This window comes from Varanus komodoensis, unplaced genomic scaffold (assembly GCF_004798865.1).
Source record: "Varanus komodoensis strain SLA01 unplaced genomic scaffold, ASM479886v1 scaffold4, whole genome shotgun sequence".
NCBI lineage: Eukaryota > Metazoa > Chordata > Lepidosauria > Squamata > Varanidae > Varanus > Varanus komodoensis.
The window spans coordinates 50,701,332-50,713,500 of record NW_025335941.1 but is presented as its reverse complement, the minus strand read 5'-3'; the positions used below and the strand labels follow the sequence as shown (position 1 = coordinate 50,713,500).

Below are 12,169 nucleotides of genomic sequence, written 5' to 3'. Positions count from 1 at the left end.
CCACGATCACGAACATGTTCCCGCACAAACACGATCGCGATCGCAGCCATCTTCCCTGCACGAACACTCCAAACAATAACCTTCACCCCACCCACCACAAGGGGGAACCATGAGGGCATGCTCACCTCGGGTGAGGTCTTTCCGGCTCCTCGCTGCCGCCCCACTTCTGAGCCGGAAAAAGGTACCCTCATAGGCATTCACCCAGATCCGGGAGGGGGAGGAGGAGCAGGAGATCAGAGAGGCGGGCACGGGACAGCTCCCCTGGCCGGGAGAGGGCCACAAGGAGGGAGCTAAGGGCTGCTTCCCACAGGCCAAGGCAAGGAGAGGAGAGGGACGGAGCTGTAGCCGGCCAAGCAGAGTGTCTCTAGCCTCCCCCCACCACGGGAGGAAGAAGCATGGCGGCTGCTTGGCAGTGGCAGCTTACCCTGAAAAGGCCATGGCGGACGTGCGGGAGCCGTGGCTCCGCTCCCACTCTGCCTCAGCCCGTCTGTCCCTGGACTCAGCAAGACGGCTGGGGCTTGGCCTGCAGCCCAGGGACGTGGGTCATATTTTTGTGGTTTAAAATTTATTTATTTATTTATTTAAAACATTTATATACTGTCCTTTATGTATAACATGAAGTTATGGTTCAGAACAGATTAACCTTATTTACATTGAACCTTATGGGAAAATTTGACTTGGCTCACGACCAATTCGGGTCACAACCAGAGTCGTGGAATGGATTAAGTCCATGAGCTAAGGTACCACTGCATGCTGAAGATTGGAAATCTTGGTAAAGTGAGATTTGCTTTTCCTACTTTTTCTAAGGGAACAGATAAAGAATCCTATAAACCTTTTAAGGTAACAATTCATCACACAAGGTCTTTGTAGAATTTTATAAATGGGAGACAACACACGGAAAAATATTTTTTCATTTGCTGTTGCTACAAAATAGACAAGATATTGCTAGAGGAGGAACAAGTGAAATGAAAGAGATTTTATCAATAACCAGCTCCACCAACTGCAACCTTAATGCACTTCATTTCAAATAGGATTCACAGAGTTCAACAGTCCAAGTATTTTAAAGCTGTCATTTGCTTAATGGAATGAAAGAGACCAAATGGGATGACAACAATTTATCATGTCCTGCTACAATCAGGTTCTTTTTTTAATTAGTTCACAATGAAGAATTCCATTGCAGAAACTGAAGGTCAAGCCATTTGAGATTTTAAAAACAGAAAGTTAAAAATATTCAGCAAGGCTATGTGCTGTGATTTTAATCCAGAGATCATATCAGAACTTGCATGCAAATATTTTCATTTAACATTAATGAAGGGTTTCAGGAAAGAGAGAGTCACACTAACACTTATGAATAAATGATCTTACCTTTTGTTGATGACATTACCTCTTCGGGTGGTAAACCTGTGCCACCATCTTTCCAGTAGGGGTTGAGCTCTCTTTCAGAAATCAGCAACTATTTAAGGGAGCAAGGCAAGGTCAACCACAAGTTCATGGAAGCTCTCTTTACTCCTTAACTAATTCAGTGTATTAGTTAACACATTAATAATTCTATATGAATACCAAAAGTTATTTATGTATGTGCCACCAAGTAATCCAAATAAGACTCTCTAGGTGGCATAAAACAAGAAGAAAATTACAAATGCACAAAACATTTATATTTTAATGTTGGTTTTTAATTGATAATAAACATTTAACAAGGAACATTCTTAAGCACATCAAGGTGAGATGGACAGCCATAATAATTTACTAAAATGCCAATAAAATTAATAAACATTTAAAATCAATTATTAAAATCAAAAATTAAAATTACTAAAATGGGTGGAGAAATGTTTTTGCCTGGCTCTGAAATGACAGCAGAGTTGGTGCCAGGCAAACTTCTCTGGGAAGCCTATTCCATACTGGGGGGCAGCCACCGAAAAGCCTTTTTTTCTATTTTCCATTCATCTCACCTCGAGTATGTTTTTCATGCCCTTTATACACAAGCCCTTAATGAGCCAGCTCACAAGCTGCTCATTTTTGCTCCCTCACAGCAAAAAAAAAGTGCATGGCTCTTTTAAGGGGCATTATTTTCAACTGTTGCTGTGCTTTCACTAGCTTGTTTACTTTACCAGAGCAGACTGGTAATACAACAACAAAAAGTAGTAGTTCCAGGACTAAGTATAGAAAAAGCAGAATCACTCATTTCCAGAACAAAGCAGGTTAGCTAAGCTCTTTTTCAAGAGGTCCACTGATCTGTCCCATTTCAGCAATAAGCACTAGCACTTGTTTCCTGTTATTCCTATTAGGAATCATTTGTTTCTGTTGTACTAACAGTCCATTTCACTAGGATGGAGGCAGTACAAGATCCATTGTTCATCTAGGAGGAAGCGTGATACAATCTTCACAGCCAGTGCTGCAATACAGAGCCCAGTGCGTTTTACCTTCTATCTGGAAAGTATTCACAGTCCTGCAGATTCTCTACCTGGCTGGTCTCCTGTGCCTGCTCCCCGCTTTCTACTTTTGGCTGTTCCCCAGCCTCTAGTACAGACTCCTGGCTACAGCCCCCTAACCTATCACCTCTTCCTTGCTTTTACATGGGTTTCATTAGTTACCAAGGGTCTTGCTTCCAGAAGAATCAACAATCCAAGACAAGACACACATTGATAGTCAAGTCCTGTCTCTTAGGAGTAACCTGGTGCCAAAATGGAAGGTTGTTAATTGAAGAAACAGTAATTTTCTTAAAGCACGGTATCATTGCAATGATAGTTAGTTTCTTTAAGTGATGTATTCATTAATTACCTAACCCACCTGTTCATTTGCTTGAGCTTTCTGTTGTTCCAATAATTTTTCTTTCTGCTTTTCAGCCTTCAGTGATGCCGAAGACAATGTTTTTACAGACATAAAATCTAAGGTCATCCATTCTTCCCTCTATAAATAAAAACAACTAACATAAACATTAGTTTGTTTAAAAATAAAAAATAAACACATTTTCAGCAAGAACATACTTTGAGAAAAACTTTTGCATACAAAAAGTCAAAGCTTCTGGGGTTTCTGGCTTTCTTTTCTTTCCTTTTTTTTTTTTAGACACAAAAATAGTTATTTCATTAAAAGCTCTTACGGCAATTCATAGACAAGCTCGTCCATCATAAAATGATGTGTTTGTAAGTAGGCATGGTGGTACATGTGGTGGTGGCAGAGAATGAGAGCGTACATAAATTCATATCAAGGTTAAGAATATAAATTTTTCATTTTCCATTAAGATCTCATATTTGTAAGTCATTTCTTCAGGAGAATGTACATACCCCTCAACCCCAAAGTACTGAAAAATTGATAGTTCTCTTTGCATTCAGCTTCGGGATCTGTTGTGTCCAATCTGGCAGAAGCATCATCCATCATGGGTCACAGGTGCATTGCATCGCTCTTATATCATCCAGCCACTCAAACCATGCCCAGGCATCAGATGGACTGTTAAGTGGCTCCAATTAGTGCACATATTTATTTATGCCTGCCTTTGGACTCCCCAAATTACATCTACAGTGTCAAGGGCCAGGTTGAAGGACTTTCAAGAAAAACAATTTAAGAAGCTTAGGATAAATATAAAATGAATGGGACAACACTGGCAGCTATACAATAGCACCTCCTATACAGGGAAAAAAATGTAACACATTCCTAACACAAAGGAAACCAGTAAGTAGGCAGGCTTGCATATGATGAACAGGGAAAAGTCAGCAAGAACACTTTTAGAAAAAGCACCAGCACCTGTACTATCCCTATTGAAATATTCCAAAAGTTTAAAGTGAGCAAGAACAATCCACAAGTACAAGAGGGCATGAACAATCCACCATTGGTGTAACAGTGCCCTAACCTGAACTATCTAGAATTCATATAAGAACATTAAATAGCCATAGCTTGCTTAAAAATTTGTATAAACATTTACACTTGCCTCCTGAAATCCTGCAAGGGCACAGTAGCATGTAGAGATTTAATTTTGATAGCTGTTCTATACCTGTTTCATTGTAGAATGAAAGACTCATGACTTTGCCAAAACTACTCTAAGAATTTTTTGTGGGAACTAGTATTTAATGGCTAAAACTAACCAACTAACTAACCAACCAACTAACCGGGCCCAATTCAAGGTGTTGGTTATGACCTATAAAGCCCTAAACGGCTTGGGTCCTGGTTACCTGAAGGAGCGCTTACATCCTTATATGCCCAGCCGCCCCCTGAGATCGGCGGGAGAGGCCCTTCTCCGGGAGCCCTCCATGGAAGAAGTTAGGAGGGTGGTTACTCGGAGGAGGGCTTTCTCAGCGGTGGCGCCTAAGTTATGGAATGCGCTCCCCAGAGAGGTCCGCCTGGCGCCGTCGTTATTTGTTTTTCGGCGCCAGGCGAAGACCTTTTTATTTAAGCAGTATTTTAAATGTTAATATTATTGAATTTTATTTGGCCAGGGCGGCTTGTTTTATAGTGTATGTTTTATATTATATATTTGTATTTTATTGTATATATTTTAAAATGTTATTTTAATTTTTTGTTGTAAGCCGCCCCGAGGCTTCGGCGAATGGGGCGGCATAAAAATGTAATAAAAAAAAAAAAACTAAAATAATTTTAGGTTGGTGTGGAATACACTTCATTATATAATATAAACCAGAGATGAGCAACTCCAGATGCTTTGGCCTATAACTGCCATCATGCCCTACCATTATACTGACAAAAACTGGTAAAAGTTGTAGGGCAAAACATCTAGAGGGCCACAATTTAGCCACTCCTACTATAGCTTACTGGTTATTTTATAATGCAAGTTTAGGGAGAAGTGTTATCAATCCCAACTCCTTCAACAGGTCTTTGGAATAAAAATCTCAAAATCTCTTTAGGCATTGTAAGCATTCCTCAGAGGCCTTTCTCCAGCTGCCCATACCATACCACCTGGAGACAAGGTAGGTGGCCACTGGGAAGAAATTGGGCAATTATCTCCCTAAAGCACTTCTCTGGAGCCTACGTTAACAAAATTTTCCATGATGTCAGAAGGACATTATTTTTCCTTTTGTGGGTTTTTTTTAATGCTGTCATGTTTAATCTGCTGGTTTCTTAATTGCAATTGCTTTATTGCACAGTTTTCATATTTTATTGTTTTACTCCTTTCATGCCAACCCTGAAAATGCTCATTGATGTTTTCAATAGATGTATTCATTTAATAAATAAAATTAAAGACTAGAAAACATGCAAAGTGCATGTAATACATTTTTCAAAAGTGGGTCAGCTTCAGCATTAGTTCTAGCATCAAGCACCTTATCTATTATGTTTAAAAATATTCTCAGTGGACACATCTCATATTAGGTGCTTCAAAATGGGGTATATTCTCCTACTTTGTGAGAAAAAATGAAATTCTAATACATCCCTACATAGGAAAAGCTACACAACCTCTTCAGAAGAACATGCTTTCCAAAGGAATGCGTCTATCATCTTCTCCTTTCCAAATAGTTAAATTATGTTTAGAGAGAAACAGGAGAACAAGGTCATACAAATTCATGAAGTACTGTGAAAATTAATTAATGGAGTGCCAGCTTGTGAATTTGCAGTTCAGCAAGTTTCAGGGCAAAGCAGCAAGTGATACTATGCTATTCCTGAAGATCTCATCACATCCTTTACAACCTGCCTCGATCAGGGAAGTGATTCAGGGTAGCTGAAGACAAAGAAAGATGGGATGACCCACCACTAGAATAATCTAAGTTTGCATAAATTAACAAATGCTTCCTGGAGAATTCATATGATGAAAGAGGAGAAACTTGGAGAGCAGTGGTGCCAAAAGAAATCCCTAAAGCTAGAATGAGTAGACGGGGAGTTTTATACTGTTTAAAAGTTTTATTGTATTTTAATTTGTTTTTATGGAGTCGTCCCTGGCCATGTCGACGGTTGAGTTACCTGGGGAGCGCATGGGCGGCGCCACTGGCGTGGTCACGGGCAATGGACGTTACAGCGGTGGGGGATTAACGTGTCCACGTAGAAGAATGAAGGACAGATGGCTGACACCTGTTCTTCCTTCTGGTTTTACCCTCAGCCAGACTGTTCCAGGTAGTCTTGTCAACCGACCCCTGGGCCTGACGGTGCTGCTGCTTAATGCCAGGTCAGTCCACAATAAATCTTCTCACATCCATGACTTGATTGTGGATGAGGGGGCCGTCCTGGCTTGCATAACAGAGACCTGAGCGGAGGGGGGGGGGATGTCACCCTCTCTCAAATATGCCTGCCCGGGTATCTGGTTCAGCACCGTCCATGCCTGGAGGGGAGGGGAGGGGAGGGGAGGGGGGGTCGCTTTGGTTTACCGAGGCTCCATCTCCCTCACGGGGCTTCCAGTCCCTTTGAGGTGGGGCTAGAGTGCCTCTACTTGGTGTTGGGCAACCGAGACAGATTGGGGATTCTGTTGGTGTACTGTGCACCCTTCTGCCCAACAGTCTCCCTGCCTGAGCTGATGGAGATCATCTTGGACCTGGTGTTAAGAACCAATGTCCTGGGGGACTTCAATCTGCATGCCGAGACTGGTCTGACCGGGGCGGCTCAGGACGTCATGGCCTCCATGACAGCCATGGGGCTGTCTCAACACGTCACCGGCCTGACCCATGAACGTGGACACACTTTGGACGTGGTTTTCTCGACAGGGCAGGAAGAGGGTGGTCTGAGGGTGAGGAATTTATGTCTGACACCCCCGTCATGGTCAGATCACTTCCTCGTGAGGTTTGTGCTCAAGAGCGGCCTCTCCCGCTGTAAGGGTGCGGACCCGATTGTGTGGGTCCGCCCCCAGAGCCGGATGGATCTGGACGGATTCCTGAAGGCCCTGGGGGAGTTTCCAGCTGACAAGACTGGTGGTCCTGTATACCAAAAGGAAGAGTGGGCTCTGCCTGGTGGGAGATGACGCTTAGGAGCGATCATGTCAACAGCCCTAGTCATCTCCTGGTCGAACTATGGAATGGGGAGATGACTAGGGCTGTTGACATGATCGCTCCTAAGCATCATCTCCTGCCAGGCAGAGCCCACTCTTCCTCTTGGTATACATCTGAATTGCAGGCGATGAAGCAGGCTGGGAGACGTCTAGAGTGTAGGTGGAGGAGATCACGGGATGAATCTGACCGAACACACTTAAGAGCCCATTATCAGGCCTATGCTGTGGCGGTGAGGGAAGCGAAAAAGAAATTCTTCTCCATTTCCATTGCCTCCTCAAAATGCCATCCGGCGGAGCTTTTTCGGGTGGTACAAGGGCTGGTCCATCCTGGTCCTAAGAAAGATCTGGTTCCACCCTCGAAGGCCTGCTGTGACGACATTGCCAAGCATTTCAGGGAGGAAATCGCTCAGATTCGTCATGCGCTAGACTCTACTAGTGATTCAGAGGCTTCTGGGGAGATACCAATGTCGCCGTCTGGTCCAAAATTAATGGATGAATTTCAGTTATTGGGGCCTGATGATGTGGATAAGGTGCTTGGACGAGTACGTCCCATCACTTGCCTATTGGATCCTTGCCCATCTTGGTTAATTAACAATGCCAAGCACGGGATTGGGACCTGGATCTTGGAAGTGGTTAACGCTTCTCTGAGGGAGGATCGGGTACCTGCCCCTTTAAAGGAGGTGGTAGTCCGACCGGTCCTGAAGAAAGCGTCACTGAATCCAGAGATGGCCACTAATTATAGACCAGTGGCCAACATCCCATTTCTGGGCAAGGTGTTGAAGCGGGTGGTGGTGAGACAACTCCAAGCACTCTTGGATGAAACTGATTATCTGGACCCATTTCAGTCCGGCTTCAGACCCAGGTACGGTACTGAATCTGCCTTGGTTGTCCTGTACGATGACCTGTGCAGGGAGAAGGACAGTGCATCCCTGTTGGTCCTCCTGGACCTCTCAGTGGCTTTCGATACCAACGACCATGGTATCCTTCTGGATAGGCTGGCGGGATTGGGGGCTCCACTCCTATCTCAATGGCCGATTCCAGAAGGTGGTGCTGGGAGACTATGACTCTGCGCCATGGCAGCTATGCCATGGAGTACCGCAGGGATCCATTTTGTTCCCTTTGCTGTTTAACGTCTACATGAAACCACTGGGAGAGGTCATCAGGAGGTGTGGGCTGCGGAATCATCAGAACGCTGATGATACCCAGCTCTACCTCTCGTTCTCCACCAATCCAGGTGAGGCAGTGGCTGTGCTGAACCAGTGTCTGACCGAGGTAATGGGCTGGATGAGGGCCAATAAACTGAAGCTCAATCCAGACAAGACGGAGGTCCTGTTGGTTGGCAGATAGGGCTTCGGGAAAGGTGAACTGAACCTAGTCCTGAATGGGGTTGCACTCCCTCTTAGGGATAAGGTTCGCAGCTTGGGATTGCTCCTTGACTCAGAGCTTTCACTGGAAGCTCAGGTGACAGCGGTGGCGAGGAGCGCTTTCTTTCAGCTTCGGCTGATCCATCAGCTGCGCCCCTACCTGGAGAACGACTGCCTGGCAACAGTGACACACGTGTTGGTGACTTTCCAACTTGACTTCTGTAACGCGCTTTACGTGGGGTTGCCCTTGAAGACGGTCCGAACACTTCAATTGGTTCAAAATAGAGCTGCCAGGCTGCCGACGGGGACTGGGTGTTATGTTCACATGACTCCAGTTCTCCGTCAGCTTCACTGGCTCCCCATTGAAGTCCGGGCCCAATTCAAGGTGTTGGTGATGACCTATAAAGCCCTTAATGGCTTGGGTCCTGGTTACCTGAAGGAACACTTACGTCCATATATGCCCGCCCGCCCCTTGAGATTAGCGGTAGAGGCTCTTCTCCGGGAACCCTCTGTGAAGGAAATTAAGAGGGTAAGTACTTGGAGGAGGGCTTCTCTGCGGTGGCGTCCAAGCTATGGAATGCGCTCCCCAGAGAGGTCCGGCTGGCGCCGTTGTTATTTGTTTTTCGGTGCCAGGCGAAGACCTTTTTATTCAAACGTTATTTTAATTGTTAATATTATTTATTTTATTCTTTGGCCAGGACGACTTAAATTTTACTGTTATACTGCTAAATTATATTGTTTTATGTTATTTATTTATGATTGTGAGCCGACCCGAGGCTTCGGCGAATGGGGCGGTATAGAAGTCCTCTAAATAAAAAATAAATAAGCAGCAGCTAGTTAGGAGCTTGCAATGACATGTGACATGAAAGAAACTCAAGACAGCTTGACTGCATTTAATGGTAGTACAGTCACACTCTTCATCACAAGAGAAATTCTATCACATGAATGTCAAAAAACTTGAATTAAAATGTTTGAAACCACCTCTTTCCGAACTGTGGTGAGCAGGGCAGGTTGTGTTGCTGTTGTTTTCGCCCCAGGCAAGATCATGTTGCCAGTGAATAATGTTCACTTGTTTAAAGCAACAAACAAACTGAACTACTTACATGATTGAAATATTATAATAAGGAAAACACAGCAAGTTATATTAATCAAAATATAACAGTTTTAGGTGACAAATAATTCATTTCTTAAAACTAATAATTTTCATAAATATGCAACAGTATTCCAGCTGTTTTGTAAAGAAAGCAAATTCTATTTCAAAATAAACCAATTTATGGAATTTAGAAACTATTATCTTGCCTCCACTGTCTTAATGTCACTTTTATTCCATTTTTCAAGGGCATGTCAGCAAAATGATGTAACAGCTAATATAAGCTGCAATTAGAAAGACCAAAGCAAGGGACAATACAGTTAGAAGAACCACACACATATGAAATAGCTATCAAATCTTCTCAAGACTACCAGAATGAGTCATTTCTCTCTCAAATGGGGATCTTCCCTGAAACCCTGCCCAAATACACACACAGCCTGAAAAAGCAGGTAACCAAAATGACTATGAAATTTTTGTCCAACTAATATTAGTAAATTGGTCTTGATAGACTTTTCTCCCCAGGAGAATTTTTTTTTTATTTGAAAAAGCTAACTTCATTAGTGCAACTCAAGCAAGGTTAATAAACATTTTTGTTTTTATAGCATGTAAGTGACTCTAGAAAATATAATTTGCCAAAAAATAGAAAATCATGATGCTAAGAACTGTGTTACTTCTGAATAGACCTGAACAGTACTGCACTGTAAGAGAACAAGCTCCTAACCAGCTCCATTCAAATCTTGCCACTACAGTGAACTCAGTACATGACATTAAACAATCCCATATATCTAAGCCTCAGCTGCCTCTGTGTAACTGACCGATAATGTAAGAATAAAGTGTGAGAAGCAGTTTGACAATTATAAAGTTATAAATGCTAAAAGCAATAAGATACCTAACACAAGGGCCAAACCAGACTTAAATAGAAATCCTAGCAAGAAAAGGCTTGTAAAGGGAGGGGGGTATTCCCCAAGCCATTTCCTTGATTCAGTTCTCATTGCCTTTTAAGCCTACCTTTAATCACAGAAAAAGTACAATATGGTTACCTGCCCTCCCCACCACCACCAACTAAGAGCAGCATTTGTTAAACTGAACAAATGGTACAAAGAAATGGTAATAAGCCCCTATCCCCCATTCTCCAAATCACACTCATTCCTGCTGCTGCTTTTAAGCAAAGAAATAGACATCATCAACCATCCAATCACTTCAACTTTGGTTCTGTGTGTTGCAAGAAGCCAGAACAATTTATTATATTTATATCCCTCCTTTTTTCTAGAAGGAACCTATGGATGCTTCCTTACTATTCCTCCTCCTCTCCAATCCTGTGAGGTAAGTTAGGCTGAAAGTCAGAGACAGGCCTGAAGTCACCCAGTTTGTTTCATGACCAAGTGGGGACCATAACTCAGGACTCACTCTCACCATTATGCCACACTGGCTCTAACTTTGGAACAATGAATTATGACCAGCAGTTGATCTGGACTAGATGGTTATCTAACTCTGGGATTCCTGGTGCTTACCTGAACTGCCACGGGACTTTCTACACTGTCTGATTGTTTCTTCTTCACCTTCCAAGCCTCTTCTGTTCTGGAAGACTGTGGAACAGAAGCTTCTACCCACTCCTCTGAAGAATCCTAAGAACAGAAGTGGTTTAATGAAGTGGCTTAACTTGTTTCAGAGGACAGAAAACACTTCTCATGCCCCATGCTGTTTGAAAAATAACTCGTCTTCCCTATACACCATCAGAAGGTAGCTTTTGCCATGCCAGAAGAGAAATAATAGAGGACAAACTTTAGAAATTTCAAAATAATAGTACTGGAGATTGCAACCCTTTATATTTATAGGAACAAAACTTAAAACAGAAAGCCTGACATGGGGAGAAACTTGTAAGTTTGGTTACACGCCTAATGAATATAACTGTAAACCATTCGAATTGTATAAAATTATATTTTAAAGGTAAGGACAGGCACACATGCATACTTTTCTGGCATCAAAATGACCACTTAAAACGTTACAAGGTCTTCTCACAACTAGAAGAGTGCATGATTCTTGCAGGCCTTGTTTTATTCCACTTGGGTTTATAAAACTTTAATACAGCAGTGATGAGGGAGAAAACAATAACAACATGCATCCAAGCATGGGATGGGAGAACAGTAACAAGGCATACAAAAGAGAAGCCTAATTAAAGTGAAGACAAATGTATAGTCATAACCACTGATTTGGTATGGAAAGAACCCAAACGCTATAATTAGAGTAGACAGAAGTAAGCCCACAGACTGAGGGAAGGCATTCTAGCCATTAAGTGTAAGTTGCTTTACACAGAACAAATTCACATGTCCCAATAAGCCATCCTGAAAACAAACCACAGTGATTTATTTAACCCACTGCTAACCCATACTGCTGCCTTCAGACAATCAGGTGCTCCATAGTTTGCTATAGTTTGTTTCTCCCTTGGTCCTCCTGCCCATTCCTGGCACTTAATAAATCTCTGAAGCATGTTTTCTTCTTTTCTGGTTACATTAATTCTACCTTTGTTTCACAGGTGAGGCATCTATGTTCTCTGTCTTCACTTTCTGGAATTTTAGACAAATTAATTCAGGGGGAGGGGAAGTCAGAAATTAAAATTACACACTTCCATTCCCACAAGATAAAACAGGAGAATGAAGATGCGGGGTGGGGCGAGGATTTGTACTTTTTAACACTTTTTCACTTTTGGGCAGATTTACATAGGATTGCATTAACTAATAAGCATTCGTCAATACACACATATGAGCAGATCTTCCCAGAAATGGATGAAAAATTGTATATGCA

General features: G+C 42.7%; 1 protein-coding gene across 1 annotated transcript in view; it reads right to left on the bottom strand.

The window, feature by feature from the left end:
• Nucleotides 1-12,169, bottom strand: part of CWF19L2 (CWF19 like cell cycle control factor 2) — a 79,805-nt gene that overhangs the window by 55,604 nt on the left and 12,032 nt on the right. Inside the window, exons 4-6 of the mRNA XM_044441824.1 lie at nucleotides 10,879-10,992; nucleotides 2,788-2,907; nucleotides 1,366-1,453 (exon numbers count right to left, since the gene is read on the bottom strand). Of these exons, the coding sequence (XP_044297759.1) occupies nucleotides 1,366-1,453; nucleotides 2,788-2,907; nucleotides 10,879-10,992 (322 nt within the window). The remainder of the gene's footprint in view (nucleotides 1-1,365; nucleotides 1,454-2,787; nucleotides 2,908-10,878; nucleotides 10,993-12,169) is intronic.